The sequence below is a fragment of the Ahaetulla prasina genome, chromosome 1 (genome assembly GCF_028640845.1).
Source record: "Ahaetulla prasina isolate Xishuangbanna chromosome 1, ASM2864084v1, whole genome shotgun sequence".
NCBI lineage: Eukaryota > Metazoa > Chordata > Lepidosauria > Squamata > Colubridae > Ahaetulla > Ahaetulla prasina.
The window spans coordinates 24,324,169-24,345,732 of NC_080539.1; the positions used below are offsets into that span (position 1 = coordinate 24,324,169).

At 43.6% G+C, this 21,564-nt stretch overlaps 1 protein-coding gene across 1 annotated transcript in view; it reads left to right on the forward strand.

Moving 5' to 3' along the window:
* The window catches only part of MMP28 (matrix metallopeptidase 28), a 45,877-nt gene extending 24,980 nt beyond the window's left edge, over positions 1 to 20,897 (forward strand). Inside the window, exons 4-8 of the mRNA XM_058164448.1 lie at positions 36 to 236; positions 280 to 549; positions 5,013 to 5,165; positions 8,370 to 8,537; positions 19,580 to 20,897. Coding sequence (XP_058020431.1) covers positions 36 to 236; positions 280 to 549; positions 5,013 to 5,165; positions 8,370 to 8,537; positions 19,580 to 19,977 — 1,190 coding nt within the window. The 3' untranslated portion in view covers positions 19,978 to 20,897. The remainder of the gene's footprint in view (positions 1 to 35; positions 237 to 279; positions 550 to 5,012; positions 5,166 to 8,369; positions 8,538 to 19,579) is intronic.
* Positions 20,898 to 21,564: the final 667 nt, after the last annotated feature.

The window sequence follows — 21,564 nt, forward strand, 5'->3', positions numbered from 1 at the left end:
CTAATTTCTCTTCCTCCTCCATCTCAACCTTGTAGGTGGCAAATGGTATAAACGACACTTGACTTACCGGCTGATCAACTGGCCTTGGTACCTGCCAGAGCAGCAGGTCCGTCTGGCAGTGAAAGCAGCTTTTGAGCTCTGGAGCAACGTCTCTTCCTTGGTTTTTTGGGAAGTAGCAGAAGAGCCTGCAGATATTCGCCTGACATTCTTCTATGGGGATCACAATGATGGAGTTGACTGATTTTCGTAGCTAAACATAAATAGTATTCAAATTGATCTGGGATCTAATTTCTCTTTCCTTAGGAGGTGCTCTGGCACACGCCTTCTTCCCACGCCGTGGCGAGGCCCATTTTGACAATGATGAGAGATGGTCCCTGGACAGTGGGAAGGGCCGTAACCTCTTTGTGGTGATGGCACATGAAATTGGTCATACGCTGGGCCTGGAACACTCCCCCGTGTCCAATGCTCTTATGTCCCCCTATTACAAGAAGCTGGGCAAGGGATTTGTCTTGAACTGGGATGATGTTCTTGCCATTCAGAATTTATATGGTAAATAGAACTTAATTTCTCAAGAGTAAAACTTTCTTAAGATAAAGACTGCATGACCACATCTTCAAACATAGACTGCAGCTTTGGAACCAGCTGGAGTCAATGAGACTCTAGAAAGAGTGCAGACAAGCGCAAAAAGGATAATTAGGGGATTGGAGCTAAAACAATGATGAATCGTAGTAGGAATTGGGTATTGGCTAACTAAGAGAAGGATGGACTCCCAGGAATTTAAAGGAGGAGACTCTCTCTACACAGCCCCCCTCGATGTAAAGCTTGTTATCAATTCATTAAATTTGTAATATATAAAATAATAATGTATCACATATTATCTTGATGATTCACTTGGTCCAAGAGGCAATATAAAAAAGAATATCATGTAGATAATTGATTAATATTTCTAAACTGGACTATTGAGCATTGATAAATTAATTACCAGATATAAATTTCATGCACCAAAGTGATAAATATAAATCATATTAACAGACACCCAGTCCTATTGCACCAGTGTGAACATGTTACACATTGCACCGGCCTTGCAAGTCCATCATACTATGTAGATATGATGTTATTTCACATTCAGGAATCTGACAGCCCATGGATAAAAACTGTTCTTCAGCCTGTTCGTGCAGCTGGCTATGCTTCTGTATCTCCTTCCAGATGGTAGGACAGTAAAGGAGTGCTGACCAGGGTGTGAGTTGTTCCTGAGGATTTTTCTCATTCTTCTAAAGCAGTGAGCCCTAGCAATCTCATCTAGTGGTATCAGGGGACAGCCCACAATGTTTTGTGCTGTGCTCACCACCCTCTGTAATGTTTTTCTATCCGCGGCTGTCAAACTGGCATGCCATATCATGATGGAATAAGTGAGGAACGCTTTCTATTGTGGACTGGTAAAAGAAGGTCATCAGTTGTTGTTCCACCTTGTTTTTATGCAAGACCCTAAGGAAATGGAGTCTCTGTTGAGCCTTCCTGGCAACCTGGATCATGTTATTTTTCCAGGTGAGGTCTTCGCTGGGATGGACTCCCAGGAATTTAAAGGAGGAGACTCTATGGTGGGTGGGTGGGGGGAATCGGATTTCCGGTCAGCAGAGGAAAAAGGACGCCGCGCTAGAAGAAGACTATGACGGGGGAACCAGACTTCCGGTCGGCTCCAGAATTGAATGGGGGCATCCTGGTTAGGATCTTTGTGGCTCTTTGAGTGTTTAAGGTTGCCGATCCCTGGCCCAGGGTTCTGATTTTATGCATCTTCTGTCATGGGGTTCCTCCAGTTTCTGAAGTCACTTCCAACAAGTCAGGACTTAAAAAAAAATAAAAATCCGACCAAGAGCCCTGGACTTAAAGATGGGCAGAGAGAAAGCTGGTAAGACAGAAATCAGCTTTACCCATCCTGATGTTTTTCAAATGTGTAGAAAACACCATTTCCTTGATCCTGTAATCTGGTTTTGCTCTACACTGTTAAGACATGTTGTAAATAAAATAAATATTGGTAATCAACCTGGCTGAAGACTTGAGATTCTGATACTAAGTTTGAGGAGCCTCATAGTTTCTGAGATTCCTCTACATGGGATCTATGCAAACTTCAAAATGAGTTTTGCACCTGTATGCAGAATTCCTCTCTCTCCTCATCTTTGTCTGGCAACGAAGCATTTTATTTCTCAGAAATTATCTTAATTTTTAAAAACATTTTCAGTGCTGAAGCCCTGCAGCAAGTATTCCCCCGAAGAACAATTTTTTTAAGAATCCCCTTTTCTTCCTGGCTTTCAATCATCCCAGCAGGTCTTTTAAGGGGAAAGGTGGCTTGATGGCTTTTCACTTTTCTGCCCATAGGAATCACTTAGATTTTTCCCCTTCCAATTAAAAAAAAATAAAAATCCGACCAAGAGCCCTGGACTTAAAGATGGGCAGAGAGAAAGCTGGTAAGACAGAAATCAGCTCCTGATGTTTTTCAAATGTGTAGAAAACACCATTTCCTTGATCCTGTAATCTGGTTTTGCTCTACACTGTTAAGACATGTTGTAAATAAAATAAATATTGGTAATCAACCTGGCTGAAGACTTGAGATTCTGATACTAAGTTTGAGGAGCCTCATAGTTTCTGAGATTCCTCTACATGGGATCTATGCAAACTTCAAAATGAGTTTTGCACCTGTATGCAGAATTCCTCTCTCTCTCTCTCTCTCTCTCTCTCTCTCTCTCTCTTCTCACAAATTTGACATGAACCTCTCTGGGAACTGCATGCGTGCGTGCATATTGTGAATTAACTCTATAAACTCGATCCACATCCCAATTCATGAAATCAACACCTCTCCCAAGAAATTCTCCCAACAATTTAGTCACAACATCTCTCAAATCTTCTTGGTCCACTTCTTCCAAATTTTGAAACCTAAGGAAATAAGACATTTTATCCATCTGTAGTCCAAGCACAGCATTGCCTGTCATCTCCTCTCTTTTCTGCACTGCCCGCATCTCACCCTCCAGACCTTCCACTTTTCTGCTTGTTTTCTGCTGAGACTTGTTGAGTATCCTTTAAATCCTTTTGGATAGTCACAATTTCTGCTCTTATTTCCATTTGGCCTCTTTGCAAATCATCCAGTTTCTTGTCCATATTAGATAACTTTTCCAGAATTCTCTCCATCTCTCCAGCAGTTGGTCTCTGACCTTTGCCATTTAAAAAAAAAATTCAAAATCCTCAGGCAAGCACAGTATCCTTGTAATTTCCTCCGGATCCACCAGGGGGCACTCACAGGAGCAACGAGTCCAGTGTACAGTTAGTCAACCAGGAAGCCGAAGGGAAGTGATGCCATCAAAATTCTCATAGTGAAGGCGGAAGCTGGACGCCACCACTGTTCCCCAGAGGAGGGGCCTCAAACCCTCCCTCCTAAATTTCTCCATCACCTCTTCTCTCCAGAGCTCCACAAAACCGGTAATCTTCTTATTTTAAGTTCTCCTCTCCAGAATGACTCGTGCTCCTTCCAGCCGCAGGGGAAAAACCCCCGCACTCCGGAGCACTCCACTCGCGTTACCGATATCCCTTCCTTCTCCATTCCTCAATTCTTCTCCGTTCCCTGTTCACCACCAGGCTGCTGCAGTTATAAATCCAAAGCCCCGGTGTCACCGGGCACAGCGGCCCAGGCGACGACCAAAGTAATGGCCGTGGCCTGTGGCCTCCGAGCCCCGCCGAGCCTAGGACGCGCCAGCATCGGTCCCCACAGTCCTGTATGTCGGCTGGGAGACCCCTGGCGAGCCGTCCGTGCGGCAGGTGTCCTTTTCGGAACACCTGGCCCCTGGGGGCCTCGGCGGCGGCCGGATTCGGGCACTGGAGGCAGGAGAAGCCTCCAGACGACCGTTGCCTCTGGACACCGGAAGTCGTCTCCGTTTTGGAAGGGTCTTTAAAGTAGAGAACAAACCTAAGTCAGAAAAAGAAAATCAATGTCAATATATTTTATTTAAGTCATCCAAATAAGCCTATTTCCATAATATGTTCGTAATATGTTCAAAGAGCTGTGGTGGCGCAGTGGTTATAATGCAGTATTGCAGCGTAACTCACTATTCATCGCCAGGAGTTCGATTCAGACCCAGCTGAAGGTTGACGCAGCCTTCCATCCTTCTGAGGTCAGTAAAACAAGGATCCAGATTCTTGGAGGCAATATGCTGACTTCGTAAACTGCTTAGAGAGGCCTGTAAAGGACTATGAAGAAGTATATAAGTCTAAGTGTTATTGCTATTGCTAAACTGATGAATTAGGGTGTTGTTGTTTTTTATGAGAGGCAAGATTTCACTGTTTTCCTGAAAATATGATCCAACTGGAAAATAAGCCCTAGCATGATTTTTTCAGGATGCTTGTAATTTAAGCCCTACCTCCAAAGTAAGCCCCAGTTAAGATCGGCAACCAGACGGACGCATTTAGTACCGTATTTCCCCCAGAATAAGCCCTAATGCATCTTTTGGAGCAAAAATTAATATAAGACCTGGTCTTATGTTCGGGGAAACATGGGTAGCTAAATTCTTCAGCATATATAGGCTGTGTAGCTATATAAAGATGTTGATTGAACTCGGTGAAATCCAATTTTTTTTACTAACAGTTCTGTGGGCGTGGCTTGGTGGGTGTGGTCTGCCTTGGTGGGTGTGGCAGGGGAAGGATACTGCAAAATCTCCATTTTCACTCCACTCCAGGGGAAGGATACTGCAAAATCTCCATTCCTACCCTACTGGGGGAAGGATATTGCAAAATCTCCATTCCCACCCCACTCTGGGGCCAGCCAGAGGTGGTATTTGCCAGTTCTCTGAACTACTCAAAATTTCCGCTACTGGTTCTCCGAACTGCTCAAAATTTCTGCTGCTTGTTCTCCAGAACCTGTCAGAACCTGCTAGATTTCACCCCTGATTGAACTCTTCTGTTCATTTAACATCAACAATACATACAGATCTTGGTTTGAGCTTCTGATGGTTGTTTTTTCTTTTGAACAGGAAAACCATCCCGAGGTCCGATAGTCCAGCTTCCGGGAAAATCATTTGCTCGTTTCCAGGATGGGAAGCAGTACCTTGAAAACAGGGAGCAGAATCAAGAGACAAATTTCAGGTTCCATTACTGCATGTCATTTTTTGATGCCTTAACTGTAGGTAAGAATGAATGGACTTGGGTAATGTAGCACAGTTTCTCTAGAGAGATCTGCTGTGAACTCCACATAGGTGTCAGGAAGGGCATCCAACCAGTAAACGCTCAGCTGTATTCAAGTACCCTGACTCCATGCTGATGCAAAGGATTACAGGGCCATTAAAAGAAAAATAATTATAGCAATAGTTAAACAAATGTCATGATCATTGTTTGCTATGGGCAGTTTTTGCAGAAAGCAGACGCATAGGCCAATTTTGGGCTAAAACTTCATCAATTACAATTATATGATCATGGGACACTGCAAATGGCTGTAAATGGAGACTGGATGCCAAGTGCCCAAAATACAGTCATGTGACCACTAGGGGAGACTCATCAATTGGAACTTTGGAACCTGGTTGTAAATAGCTTTTGGTGGGTCCATTATAACTTCAATCAGTCGCTAAGTGACTGGTCATAAGTCAAGGGCTACTTGGGCACAGTCACATATGCTCTCATCATCTTGCAGCTGGACTACTATAATTAGCTCTACAACGGCCTATCTTTGAAGGCTATTTTGATGTTTCAGCTGGTACAGCATGCAATTGCCCAAGTAGTTATGGGGACACTGAAATTTGTCCATGTAACATCACTGTTTCAGGAGCTGTGTTAGTTACCAGTCAGCTTCCAGGTGCAATTCAAGTTGAAAGTTATCTAAAGCCAGAGGTCTGTATAACTTGGGACTTATGGCTCTGCCTTTTGCAGACGGAATCTGATCATGAGATCCAGACAGAAAATTTACGAAGGTTTCCTTCTTCGAGATATGCCACTTATAGGGACTCTGGGGAAGTAGGGGCTTTTCAGTGATAATCCCCCAGATATGGGACTGCTTATCTGACCCCCCCTCTTCCACCTTTCTGGTTTTGTTTTTTTAAAATAATTTTTATTAAACATTTTTCAAAAAACAAAAAAGAATCTTTAAACAATAGTTTCTTTCCAACAATTTCGCAACAGTTAAACATTTCTTACTTGTCCATTTTTTCTCTCTTATTTCAATGTATCCTTTATACATACAAGTCTAATATTAATTTATTTACATATATACATATAATTAACAAAACCTACGAATAAATAAAAAAACGAATAAAAAAATATACGAAAACAAATATAAATAACAGTATACACAATTTCATTTCTACAAACTACATTTTTTCTGTTTCCTCTTATTTGTTGTTACATTTCTACTCTATCTTCCTTATTTGATCTTTCCTTGCCTTTTATCTCTCTCTAGCTATTCGTACCATTTCTCCCACACTATATAATATTCTGTTTCCTTTTTTTCTTGTATCTCCTTTGTAAGTTTATCTATTTCTGCACGTTTTAAGACCTTTCTAATCAAATTATCTTCGGTCGGTATGCTATTGTTGTTCCAATTCTGTGCATATATTATTCTTGCTGCTATGATAATATGGATGATTAAATATTGTATTTTTTTTCATAAGACACTGGGAGTGTTCCTAATAAAAATGTTTCCAGTTTCATCCTAATATGTTGTCTGGTTATCTCTTCTAATTGTAATCTAATCTTACTCCAATATTTCTGCTTTTCTAAAGGACTTTATAAAAATTTGAGTTCTTAGGAAAAATTTGGAGATATGGAGTCTTATTTATTTATTTTTATTTTTATTTATTTATTTGTCAAACACAACAATATATATAAGTATAAGCATGAAATAACCATACGAATTGGATACAACCAAAGGAACATTAGGACAGGAACAGTAGGCACGCTGGTGCTCTTATGCACGCCCCTTATAGACCTCTTAGGAATTTTTTTTTTATTTGCATTTATATCCCGCCCTTTATATCCCTTCGAAGACTCAGGGCGGCTTACACTATGTTAAGCAATAGTCTTCATCCATTTGTATATTATATACAAAGTCAACTTATTGCCCCCAACAATCTGGGTCCTCATTTTACCTACCTTATAAAGGATGGAAGGCTGAGTCAACCTTGGGCCTGGTGGGACTTGAACCTGCAGTAATTGCAAGCAGTAGATAGGCTTTGGTTAAAGCTTTGGGGATTTTGGGAAGCTTAGCAAGTCCCTATGAGCGATTCTGTCACAGCAAATTGCTAGAAGCATTTTACATGATTAGATACAGTTAGCATTTTTGGTGTTTTATAAGCCTCTCAGAATCCACAGGAATGGAGCCAGAGGTGGTATTCAGCAGGTTCTGACCAGTTCTGGAGAACCAGTAGCAGAAATTTTGAGTAGTTCAGAGAACCGGTAAAGACCACCTCTGACTGGCTCAGCCCCCATCTTTTCTCTGCCTTCCAAGTCCCAGCTGATCAGGACCAAATGGGGATTTTGCAGTAACCTTCCCCTGGATTGGGGAGGGAATTGGGATTTTGCAGTAACCTTCCCCTGGAGTGGGGAGGGAATGGGGACTTTACAGTATCCTTTCTCTGCCATGCCCACCAAGCCACACCCACAGAATCGGTAGTAAAAATGTTTGAATCTCACCCCTGAATGGAGCAACATAAAAGCCCACGTGTTTTTTTTTAAAGTGATTTTTACACTTCTCCTGAGCTGTTTTATAGTTTTTCCAGGTGAAAGGGCTGCAATACTCTTAATACTGTACTATTGAACTACTAACATGGTTATTATGGAACAATGGTTCTTTAATAAAGTGTTCATGGATTTTATTTATTCAAACATTTATTTTTATCTTTTTTCTCTCAGAAGCTCATAGGGGTCCCTTACCAGTTTTTTTATCTTCACAATAGGGTGGGGGGACTTAAATTGAAAACCTCTTATTATCTAGTCCAGGGATCTTCTACCTTGGCAACTTTAAGACTTCTGGACTTCAATTCCCAGAATTCCGGGAGTTGAAGTCCACAGGTCTTAAAGTTGCTAAGGTTGGAGAGCCCTGATCTAGTCAGCTGGGGTGGGGGGAATATAAACCTGAATTTCTTCAGCTACGGTTCAATGTTGATTAGATTTTGTTATAATCTTGATTTCATTATAATTATAATTTAGTTGTGTCTTTATTATTATGTTATTGTTACCTTGAATGCTTTTCTGGGGAGATATGGTAAGTTGTACATTTAAATAAAAATAATAATAAAATATGGCAGAATTCCAATCAATGCACATTTGTATCGATCAACAGATCAGGCATTATTATGTGTTTGATTAAAATATTCAAGGCATTTACATTTTATTTTATGTAGATATGGAAGAGAATCTGTACATCTTTAAAGGCAAGTATTACTGGATTGTACCCAAAGGAGAATCCGCTGCTGGTCCATACCTTCTCCAAGCCAGATGGCCAGGTCTTCCTTCTGCCATTGATGCTACAACCTTCTCAGAGAAAGAAAGGAAATTCTACTTTTTTAAAGGTAGTTTCATTTGATTGTGGATATCAAATCAGATCTTATTTCAGCTGCACCATTGCCCAGAGGCAATAGATAAAATATGATCTTTCATCCTCCACCTTGCCATTTACAGTTTGGCTGTAAAAATTACAGCAATTGTTCTCAGATACAGATTGCTGAGATACAGTACTTGGAATATTTTAAAAGCCATTCTCTATCAATGGAAAATGGTGTTGATTTTTTTTTAATGACATTGGAGAATTCCAAAGGGCAGTCTGGGTGAGCGATGTGGGATTGCAATTCACCGCACATTTTTTTCTTTTTGGTCTTTTAATGAATTCATAATCCCTTGCATCAGGGTGGAGTCGGGGCAACTGAATGGAGCTGACTGTTTACCGGCTGGATGCCCTTCCTGCCACCAATGCAGAGTTTGCAGCTGATATTTACCTCATTGTGCCCAGAGAGAGAAATATCTGCTGCTACCTAGGATCGAACTCACAGCCTCCTGATTGTGAGATGAGAGCTCCATCTCTAGGCCACTGCACCACTCCCTGCGCATTAGATTCAAATTAAAGTCCTTTTAAACTGTGAGTTGGTTTTTTAAACTGATTAATTTAAACTGGTTTGAAAGGAAGATTCAGTACAATACAGTATCTGTGCTATGCCTTAGTAAAGGTGGAAGTTGTGGTTGAAGTTTTAAATATGGTAGGCACAGGATCAATGAAGATAACATGCAGGTAGTCCTCGGCTTACAACTCCAAGGTTGTTGTTTCAGTTGCTAAGCAATGTAGTCATTAAACAAGCCACCACCTGACCAGATCTGATTTTTACGACCATTTTTACTGTGGTTGTTAAACAAATTACCACAGTTGTTAAACAAATCAGTGGTTACTGTTCTGTCAGATAATTACAGGTAGTCCTTGACTTATGACCACAGTTGAGCCCCAAAATTTATGTTGCTAAGTGAGAAATTTGTTAAGCAATTTCCCCCCATTTTACCGCCTTCCTTGCTACATTTGTTAAGTGAATCCTGCAGTTGTTAAATTAGTAACATGGTTTTTAAGTGAATCTGGCTTCCTCATTGTCTTTGCTTGTCAGGTCACAAAAGTTGATCGCATGACCCCCTGGACACCGCAGCTGTCATAAATATGAGCCTGTTGCCAAACATCTGAATTAAGTGTGAAAAATGGTCATAAGTTACTTTTTTAGTGCTGTTGTAACTTCAAACGGTCACTAAGAGAACTGTTGTAAATCGAGGACTACCTGTATTAAGTCAATTATGTGGTTGCTAAGTTGACTTTGCTTGTCGGAAGCTGGCTGGGAAAGTCACACATAACTGCAATTTGCTCTAACTGTTGTAAATGTGAACCAGTTGTCTAACTGGGTTCAGTGGTGGGTTTCAAATTTTTTTCATACCGATTCTGTGGGTGTGGCTTGGTGGGTGTAGAATGGCTTGGTGGGTGTGGCTTGGTGGGCATGGCAGGGAAAAGATATTGTAAAATCTCCATTCCCACCCACTCCAAGGGAAGGTTACTGTAAAATCTCCATTCCTGCCCCACTCCAGGGGAAGGTTACTGTAAAATCTCCATTCCTGCCCCACTCCAGGGAAAATCCCCATTTCCTCCCGATCAGCTGGGACTTGGGAGGCAGAGAATAGATGGGGACGGGGCCAGCCAGAATTTTTACTACTGGTTCTCGGAACTACTCAAAATTTCTACTACCGGTTCTCTAGAACTGGTCAGAACCTGCTGAAACCCACCTCTGGGTGGGTTGTAAGTTATTTTTTCCCCCAAGGCCATCATAGCTTTGAACTGTCATTAAATAAACAATTGTTAGTCAAGGACTACCTATATATGACCTTTAACATAAAGCAAAGATGCAAATTGATGTCATTAAACTCTAGCTCCATGAGGAAAATCTCTTACCCTTGTCCATACTGTCAATGCCTTTTCTATCTTTTTTCTCTTCTTTTCTGCACTCTTCCCTTCCCTATTTTTTCTGCTATTTGTTTTTGTATTTTTTATATTTTATATCATAAACAAATTAAAAAGTACAAAACAACAACAACAATACCGTAATAATAATAATAAACAGGCAGGGCCTTTTTTATAGGTCTTTCTCCATCTGAACTGCCTTTATTCTCCAGTTAGAAAAAAAAATCACCACATAAGCATTGGTGCCATCTGCTGGTTCTCTGTGAAAAAACATGCTTGCCTATTCGACTTTAATTCTGTCTCCGATTTAAATTAGTTCTCATTTTAGCTGTGATGACCCATTTTTCAGGGTTAAAATGCTGCCAGGAATAATTATATTGCTTGAACAGTATTCCATTGTTGTATACAGAGAAAATTGCTGTATTAATATCAAGATTTCCCCATTTGTAGAATATGGGCCCTGCTACAGCTATCACTCAATCATGAATAACACCCTTGCAGCAGGGGTGAAATCTAAAAATTTTCCCTACTTGAACTACTAGAATTTTTAGATTTCACCCCTGCTGCAAGGGTGTTATTCATGATTGAGTGATAGCTGTAGCAGGGCCCATATTCTACAAATGGGGAAATCTTGATATTAATACAGCAATTTTCTGTGGGCGTGGCTTAATTGGTGGGCATGGTTTGGTGGTCAGATGACTGGGTGGGCGTGGTCAATAACAATAAATAATAAAAATATTAAACAAAATATATAAAACAATAAGAGGTACCAAAAACCAACTTTCGCACTTTACACACACACAGAACACAACACAATACAACACAACTGATTCACACACAATGTAAAAGCAGCTGCACTTCACCCAAAATGGCCCCTGCAACAATCAGAAACCTCACACAGCCACAAAAAGCTCAAAAACCAACTTTCACACTTTACACACATATACAACACAACACAACACAACTGACTCACACACACACAAAAAATGCCATATACAGCTTTGTGAGATTTTGTGTGTTTGTGTAGTTAGAGTGAAACACTTACAGAAATCTCAGAAAGCTGCAGAAATATTTTATTATTTTATTTTATTTATATTTTTAGATAAAAGCAGTTAAATTTAAAACTTCCTTTTAAATTTAGATGTAGCAATTTAAAGTTAATTGCTATGTCTAAAAAAAAACTCTTAAAAAAACCCCAATTAACTATTTTTTTAAAGCTCCCCCCCAGTTACTTACCCAAGGGACAAGGCAAGCAGATTGAGTTGCTCACCAATGAGATGGATTGCAGGCAGGCAGATTCAGTTGCTAGCTGATGCAACTGATTGCAGCAGCCGAAGCAAAGCAAGGCAGGAGCAAGCCCGAAAGAAGCACCAAGTAGGCAAGTGGGGACCAGGGGATTGGGTGGGCATGGGCAGGGGTGGGTGGGCAGGGATTCTCTGAACTACCCGCCCCCATCGCTACCAGATCACACGATTCGGTCCGAACCAGAAGCATTTCACCCTTGCCTTGCAGCCCATTTCAATAAAGGTAACAATTCCTTTGCACTTAAAAAAATAAAGTTGGAAGAGATATTATGAACCTACAAAGAACTGAAAACATATTTGTTTGTTCGTGCGGGGCTTTCTTAAATTGTTTAATTTTAAATTTTAAATTTTTTCTCTGGTTTTAATTGGGGTTTTTAGATTCTTAATTCTTAATTATTTCGGCCATACTGTATAATAAGTTTTTTAATTGTATTTTAACTGTATATTGTTCTTTTTTATCCTGGCTGTACACCGCCCTGAGTCCTTCGGGAGAAGGGCGGTTTATAAATCCAATAAATAATAATAATAATAATAAAAAGAGTCCAGCCAGGCCTCTCTCGCTCAGTCCAGCTTCCTGGGTAATCTCTTGGCTAGCCAGCTGCATTCAGGAAGGTAAGAACGCTCATGTTATCGGTAGTGCTCAACTTATGAGCCGTCGCTTAGTGACAGTTCAAAGTTGGGATGAACCTCCCCAGAGCTACTTATGGCCCAGTTTCAAAGTTCTGACAGCGGCCTCCCCTCATGGTCATTTAAACACATTTTGGGTGCTTGGCAACTGGTCCACATTTTCATCCGTTTGCAATGACCCATTTTCATGTGATTGTGATTTGGGCCCCCCCCCCCTTTTTTTTTTTTTGAAAACCAATTTTTACTTCTGGTTTTCTGCAGGAAAAAAAAAGCCCATTGGCTAAAACAGGTCTGTTTAACGATCGTGGCATTTGCTTAATGACTACTGCAAGAAAGGCAATAAAGCTGGGTGCAGTTACATGGTGACCCCCTTAATGACTGCCACAACTGATGGAATTACAGTCATATTTCCAGGCTCAGTTACAGATGTAAACCAAGGCCCCTCTTTACTGGTTTAAGCTATCTCTGGCTCACAGGTCAGTGTATATCCATTAGCGCAGGTCATTGCTTTATTACTTGCAACAATTATTAGAATATGAGCCTATTATCCCCAACAATCTGAGTCCTCGTTTTATTGAGCTCAGAAGGATGGAAAGATGAATCAACCCTGAGGTGGTGAGACTCGAACTGCCGAAATGCTGGCAATTCGCAGTCAGCAGGATCAAACTACAGGCTATGGGCAGAGTTGGCCTGCAACACGGCATTCTAACCACTGCGCCACCAGGACTCCTTGCAATTTAATGCAAGCAATAATGAAAATTCTCTATCAAATTATACAGTAAATTACTTAGGAATCTCAGTCTGTAAATAATGTACTAGCCCTTACTGCACAGTAAATGAAAAGTGGGCCAGCCTTGCTTGCTATAATTACAGATGCCAGAGGGATGGAACTGATTTAGGGTTTTTGGAGCTGGGCTGTGGAACAGCAAAAACAGTAGCAAGCTGTTCAATAGAATGCCATTCAAGCATTAGCTCTTCAGAGAAGGAGAAAGCAAGGTTCAAGCAGGAGATCTTTGTTCCCACAGCAGGGTTTAGATGGCAGTGGCTCCTGCTTGGGCTTGGCTCTCTCCCAGTTTAGGCCTTGAAAGTGAGAGAGCGATATCCAGGCAGGGGACCCTGTAAAAAAGCATTTGTTCCTGAAATCATGAATCCTGTTTTATAGTTCTGGATATTCTGAGCCTCTCTGTGGAAACAACAAAGGAATTGGGTATCTCTCTGGATACTTTGCTGCTGCTGTTGTGGCTTATTCTCCTGACATATATCCCACAACAAATCTAACATACCAAGCAGGTTATATACCAGGCATGCAGTATAAAGTCTCTTTAATATGCTATGTCCAGAGGTGGGTGTTAGATTCGGGCAATAACGAGGCAGGAGACCAGGATAGTGACAACAGCTCTTTACTATATGGTGAACCCAGCAGCCAGCGCTGGGAAAAACCTCTCTTTATATACAGTTTAACCGGGGGCTTCAACCAATCAGCAACGTGCTATTTTCCCGCCAAAACTTTTAAAGATACATTACACTCCTTCCCTCCCAGAAAACACTTTACCACTATTTACATGAAATTAACATCTTATTTGTCAACGTAGTCACGCAAGTAGACTGGGCGTCTCCTGACTCTTTCGGACCTGCGCAATGCATTCTCTGGGAGTGAGTCGAGCTGACCGGAGGGACTGTTCGTTCCTCTCAGCTCCTCCTCTAGGCCATCCGGCCCTGGATTATTGGCAGAGTCGTCCCTGCTGTTTTCAGGAGGAACCGGTTGGCGTCGCTGGACTTCTTGGAACTCAGATAAGTCCCGCGTTTGCTCCGGGTTTGAGTCAGCTGTGTATTCATACATTGAATAGTCAGGGTCTGTGTTATCAGTTATGCGTTTCCTTATTTGATCTATGTGGCGTTTCCATACCCTGCCATCCTCTATCTCTACTAGATATGATTTTGGCCCTGTTATTTCTAGGACTTTTCCTGCTAACCAGGTCGGGCCCTCGCTGTAGTTGTGTGCCCACACTAGGTCGCCTATTGCCATCTCTCTTGTTTTACCGTGTGCCCCTTTGTAACCGTCTGGTGTGTAGTTTGGGTTTAAACGGTCTAGTGGGCACCTAAGCTTCCGACCCATTAATAGCTCGGCCGGGCTGCGGCCAGTTGTTACACAGGGGGTTCTGTGTTGGACTGCTAGATATGTATCAATTTTTGTTTGCCAATCGCCTGGCCTGATTCTGGACAATGCTTCTTTTGCGCTCCGAACGAAACGTTCTGCAAGGCCGTTCGTCGCAGGGTGGAAAGGTGCCGAGAGGACATGTCGGATGCCCTCCTCTGCCAAGTACCCCTCAAACTGGGTTGCCGTGAATTGCGGGCCGTTATCGGAGACTAAAGTGTCGGGCAACCCGTGGGTTACAAATAGGTGCCGTAGGACTGAAATCACGGCCTCGGCTGTCATGGATCTCATGAGAATGATTTCCAGCCATTTGGAGTAGGCATCGACTACTACCAGAAAGGTTTGGCCGTGGAAGGGGCCGGCAAAATCGATATGGATCCTAGACCAGGGGCCCTGGGGTCTCTCCCATTCCCGAATCGGGGCCGTTGGGGGTAGCGGTCTGGACTCCTGGCAGGCCTGGCATTTCCCTACCCTTTCAGCAATTTCCGAGTCCATTAAGGGCCACCACACATAGCTTCTCGCTAGACCCTTCATTCTCACGATCCCTGGGTGACCTTCGTGAAGGAGATCCAATACCTTTTTCCTCAATTTCTCCGGGATCACCACTCGATCCCCCCATAGCAGGCACCCCCCTTGAGCCGAGAGTTCCCCACGTTTTTTTACAAACTCTTTAAAATGCTCGCCCGGCGCAGCGGGCCAACCTCTTTGTACCCAACCAATTACAGTTCTTATTGTAATGTCCTTATACGAAGCCCGAGCCACCTCTTTGGATGTGACTGGGCCAGAGTCCAAAGAGTCAATTAGCAGAACTGGTATCCCCGGGGTGGGGTCTTCGATAGTCTCTGGTAACCGGCATCTGCTCAGGGCGTCTGCATGCCCCAATTCCTTTCCTGGCCGGTGTAGTAATTTGTAAGAATACGCTGCCAGGAAAATAGTCCATCGGGTCAGTCTTGGCGAAAGTGCCACGGGCGTTGGGCGGTCGCCTGCCAGCAGACCTAGCAAAGGTCTATGGTCCGTGATGATTTCAAAATCACGACCAAATACATACTCATGGAATTTCTTTACTCCTGAGACTATAGCCAAGGCTTCCTTATCAAGCTGGCTATAATTCCTTTCAGTTGATGACATGGTTCGGGAGTAGTATGCAATAGGGGCTTCTGTGCCATTTGGTAACCTGTGGCTGAGCACAGCCCCCACCCCATAGGGAGATGCATCGCAGCTTAACACTAATGGCAGCGTGCCATTGTATTGGATAAGGAGGCTATCACTCGTTAGGAGATTCTTTACCCCTTCGAATGCCCTAGCTTCCGCCTTTCCCCAAGACCATGCAGCCGACTTTGCTAGTAATTTATGCAGCGGCTCGGCTACTGTTGCCTTATTCCTTAAGAATACTGCGTAGAAGTTGACCAGACCTAAGAATGCCTGTAACTCCGTTTTGGTTTTTGGAACCGGGGCCTTCCTGATGGCCCGTACCTTGCTCTCACTGGGGTGAATCCTTCCTGTCTATCCGGTAGCCCAGGAATTCCACAGACTCAACCCCGATCTGGCATTTGTTCAGTTTAACTGTGAGACCGCAGACCGGAAAATGCCCAAAACTTTTCGCAGCCTTACCCCTAATTCCTCTAGATTTTCAGCGGATACCAGTACATCGTCAAAGTATGGTACCACCCCTGGGAGGCCCTGCAATAGCCGCTCCATCAGGTTCTGAAATAACCCTGGAGCCACACTAACCCCAAACTGTAATCGGGTACACTTAAAAGCCCCTCTGTGAGTCACAATTGTCTGCGCTTCGGCTGTGCTGCTATCTACGGGCAGCTGTTGATAGGCTTGGGCCAAGTCTAGTTTGGCAAAAACTTGCCCTTGTCCCATTGAGTGCAGTAAGTGCTGTACCACCGGGACGGGGTAAGCACTCTTTTGCAACGCTTTGTTAAGCGTTGCCTTGTAGTCAGCGCAAATCCGGACCGACCCGTCCGGTTTGACTGGGGTGACTATAGGGGTCTCCCACTTAGCATGGTCAACTGGCACTAGAATTCCTGGTTTACTAGCTTGTCCAGTTCCCGGTCAATCCTGGGCTTTAGGGCTAACGGGACCCTCCTAGCCTTTAGACGGATAGGGGCAACTTGGGGTCTAAGTTAAAGGAGATAGGGGTCCCGTGTACTTGCCCAGGCAGTCTCTGAAAACGTCCCCAAATTCTTTCACGAGTGCGTCTTTGAGGTCGACTTCGTTTCTGAAGATTCCAGTCACTCCCATGCCCAATGCTCGGAACCAGTCCAGTCCCAACAAGCTTGGCAGGGTCCCATCGATGATGGTGATGGGCAGAGTTTTCTTGTATTGTCCATACTGACGTGGACGGACGTTACCCTCGGACGGGATGCGATTCCCTGGTAGTCTTGTACCTTTAATTTCTGTGGTTGCAGTTTGCGCTTTGCGATGGCGGGTAAGGCTCTCACGAGTGTCCCAGGACATGATCGTGATCGATGAGCCGTGTCCACCTCCAATCGGCACGGCACCCCTCAATCTTTGCCTTTGTAAAGATTTTTTCTAGGCTAGTTGATGCGTGACCCACTCTCACGACAGTCTGATTCAACTTCGCCTTTTTAAACTGACCACTCGCGGGCCGCCGCGTCCCCGCGCTCTGATTGGCGGTTTGAATTTTTGGCGGGAAGGTTGGGGAGCTCGACAGACCTGTGCTAGGTGCCCCTTCCTTCGCATCGCCGACAAGTTGCATCTTTAAATCTGCATTGTTGTCGTTGGTGTTGCCCTCCGCAACTCGCGCAGTCGCCCCGGTCGTCTTTCTCCGGCCTCCCGGTGTGGAAGACTCCTTCCTCCTCCTCACCGTCCGATTCGGCCTGGACCTCTTCATTGTGGACCGGGGTTGATTTCGCACCAGCCGTTGGTGCGACCTGCTTTTGTAGGGTTTCCGCCGCTTGGGTAGACATCTCGTGAGCCCTGGCTTCGTCCAAGGCGTTTGCCAGCGTTAGGTTGCTTTTAGACAGCAGCCGCCTCCGCAAACGGATGTCCCTGACCCCGCGGATGAGTTGCTCCAGCAATGCCTCGTCCAAGTCTCGGTACTCGCAATGTTTTGAGGCTTTCCTCAGGGCGGCCATGTATGCGCTGATGGACTCGCCTTCTTGCTGTCTGCGCTCCCCGAATTCGAACCTTTGCACATACTTGGATGGCATTGGTGCAAAATGGGCTTTTAGTAAAGTCTGCAGAGTTTGCCACGGTACCGACTGTACCGGCATTGGCTCAGCCAGGGATTCTGCGGTGTCGAAAACTTCTGGACCGCAGTGGCTCAGGAAATAGGCTCGTTTCCTGTTGTCTGAAACTCCTTGAAGTTCGTTCGCCTCGAGGAAACACTCGAAGCGAGCCATGTATGACCCCCATTTTTCCTTAGCTGGGTTGAATGGCGCTGGCGGTGTGTAGCCGGACATCGCTGCTTTCCGCCCTTGTTTTGCTGGGTTCGCGTCTTCCTGGTGAGTTCAGCTCTTTTCCTGGCGCTCTTAGCCTCGAGATCCCACCTTCGTCGCCAATGTTAGATTCGGGCAATAACGAGGCAGGAGACCAGGATAGTGACAACAGCTCTTTACTATATGGTGAACCCAGCAGCCAGCGCTGGGAAAAACCTCTCTTTATATACAGTTTAACCGGGGGCTTCAACCAATCAGCAACGTGCTATTTTCCCGCCAAAACTTTTAAAGATACATTACAGTGGGATTCAAAAATTTCAGCAACTGGTTTGCTGCCCAGTTGCTGGGTGAGCATGGCCATGGGGGCATGGCCTACCAGGCCTCCTGCACCACGGTGGGGAGGCTGCAATATTTTTGCGGTTCCCAGGCTCTAGAGGCTTTCCTGGAGCCTCCAGTGGGCGAAAACGGCCTATCGCAGGCACTGGAGAATCTCCGGAGGCCGGAAATGGGTCCGTTTCTGGATTTCTGGTACTTCTGGTAGACCTGTTTTTCACCCTCCCAGAGCCTCCGTGCACACCCTGCACTTACCTGACATCCAAAACAGGCCGCCTGGAGAATCCTGGGAGGGGTGGGGTGGGTGGGGTCACCCAATCCATGGAACAACTGGTTCGGTGAATCAGATTAAAATTAACATCCGGTTCGCCTAAACCGGTCTGAACTGGCTGAATCCCATTCCTGCCTATGTCCTTTAGGGTTTGTATTTGCTCTTGAGCCTTTTTGTGTCCCAATTTGTGGAATTGAGAAGTAGGAAGGAAGGAAGGAAGGAAGGAAGGAAGGAAGGAAGGAAGGAAGGAAGGAAGGAAGGAAGGAAGGAAGGAAGGAAGGAAGGAAGGTTATATTTATACAACATTCTTAGCTGGTTAGTTACAGACCAAATGGCTACATTCACACAATATGCTAAGCGTAACAGGTTACAAAAATACATAAAAATAATATTAATAAGACCAATGTAAAACAGAATAAAATTAAGAATATTCAGCATACTATATGTCACCTACCAATAGGCATACTGACCTCCACCAATGTTCTGGCCCAATGCTGAGAAAAAAACCAGGTGTTTGTGGACTTCCAAAAAGCAAATGGGTTCAGGGCCATCTGGATCTTGAGGCTGTTCCAAAGTCCAGTCCTGTAACAAGGAAACCCTGTCTTGTGAAATAATGTGGATAAAATTATTTTAAAGAAGGCATCTGGCACATGCTCAGCCTCCACAATGATACAAGTACGAATGTATGTTTTCTTAACTTAAGTTACGGTGATCTTCAACTACAAGTATGGTTTTATGATTTAGGAGCCCTGGTGGCACAGTGGCTACAATACAGTATTGTAACCGCATTGTAACTCTGCCCACTGCCAGGAGTTTGATCCTGACCGGCTCAAGATTGATTCAACTTTCCATCCTTCCAAGATTGGTAAAATAAGGATCCAGATTGTTGGGGGCAATATGGTGACATTGTAAATCGCTCAGAGAGTGCTGTGAAACACAATGGAGCAGTATATAAGTCTGAATTCTATTGCTATTTAATGATTGACAGGCTTTGTTTCCTTACAGCATTCTTTCCTCTGTTGCTTTCTACAGGTGGCCGATGCTGGCGTTACAAAGGATCTTCTCTAGATGTTGGTTTTCCCCAAAAGTGCAGCCTTACCGGTGATCTCCCGCGCCACCCTGATACTGCCCTGTTCTTCCAGCCACTCCATCAGCTGGTTCTTTTCAAAGGACCTAAGTATTATGTAGTCAATGAGGAGGCCCTCCAAGTGGAACCATATTATCCCCGAAGCTTGAAAGACTGGGGAGGGGTTCCAGCTCTGGCAAATGGTGCCGTTACACGTCAGGATGGCTTTGTCTATTTCTTTCGAAATGACCAATTCTGGAAATTCAACCCAGAGAAGCTAGAAGTGGTAGAAACTGGAAAATGGGCTGGTCAGCTGAGGTGGCTAGGCTGTCAGGATGTCAGTCTAAATCAAGCTGGGGCCTGATATTTCTGTTTATCTCTGGATTTGTCACTCATTTTTCTAGCAAAATCTCCAGAAGGCTAGAACGTCTTCATTTACTCCAGTAGTGTTCCAAGTCTGCTTTTAACCTGGTCCCAAAGACATGACAGAAAAACCAAAAGCAGTACACAAGGCCTGAGCCAAAATTGTATTTTCTGGATGAAAAAAATGCAAACCCACCAGAAGCAAAACAGTTTGATATGAAGAACCATCAATCAAGATTTGCACCATCAATGTTGAGTGTTAATTTATTGTGAAGTGGGTGAGACACATCGATTCTTGATTTGCAGTGATCATAAGACACTAAATTGATGTTGGGCCTTCTAGTTTAGTCAGTCAGGCATTCTAGAAAGGAAGTGTTATTCTCCACTAGCAATTGGTTGCACCTTCATATAGAAACGGGTCTTCTTCTTACAGCTGTCAGCTTAACTTGGAGTCTTCTGTATTATTGTCCATCTTTATTATCCAGAAGTGACTGCCATGGAGAATGCAAAACCAAAAGGTCTTTCCAGCAGTAAATTTTCCTCTACAACTGAGCCTCAAATACTGGTGCCTAATCATGTACCATCTGCCTAGGGAGTTCTTTCCCTTTGATACTTCTTGAGTATGGAGCTTTCCCCACCATCCAGCTAGAGCTGAAGAAGCTTCTTGGATGAGAAGCAAAATGTCTTCAAAGAAAAATCAGAAAGCCCAGTTGCCTCTTGAAAAGCATCTTTGGGACAACCATGACCTGGATGACTGACAATCTCCATAGACATATGGAGCTAAGGGTGTTTCAAATTACTACCTCTCCTTCCTCTTAGATACTGTAATGTAATTTCTGTATGGTGCTTTTAGTTTCTTTCTTACACAGGTAGCCATTTTGTAGGATCATGATGTTGTATTATAGCAATCCTTTATTCTTTTTCCATGTATATATAGTTTCATTGCAACAACTGTATAAAGAAAAAATTTGGGACAATGGTACACTCAGAAAGGACCCTACGCCATCACAGCAGATTGAGACATGAATCTGAGGGTTCCCTTTGGATACCCAAGTCTCCTTTGAGTGCATTAAATTGCTACAGAATTATTTCTTTACCTAATATCTCCCAGGTCTTCTAACATATTGATATTATTTCTGTCAGTCATGAAAAATCAGGATCAGATATAAGTTCCAGTTCAAAAGATTTATTGCTCAAGCCTATACACAAGAACAGGGGTGAAATCTACTTATCTTTCCTACCGGTTCGGAAGTGCACACACATGCACAGAGGGTATAAAATAGGTTACTTTCTGGTTAAAACAAGGAACTAACGACTGGGTGGGTGGGCAGAGCCTCATGCTGCCATTGCTACCAGTTCTCCGAACCACCCACCGCCATTACTACCAGTTCGGGCGAACCGGTCCGAACCAGTAGCATTTCATCCCTGCACAAGAATCTAGTCGACTAATGGTCGACACTAAATTGGTGTTATTATAGAGAAGAGTTAATGGAATTCAAGAGCAGCTGGACTTGGAGAGTTTATGGACACATAAGGATTCTAGGCTGAATCCTCTCTTGATTCTGTCCGCAGACTCTGCCTGCTCTTC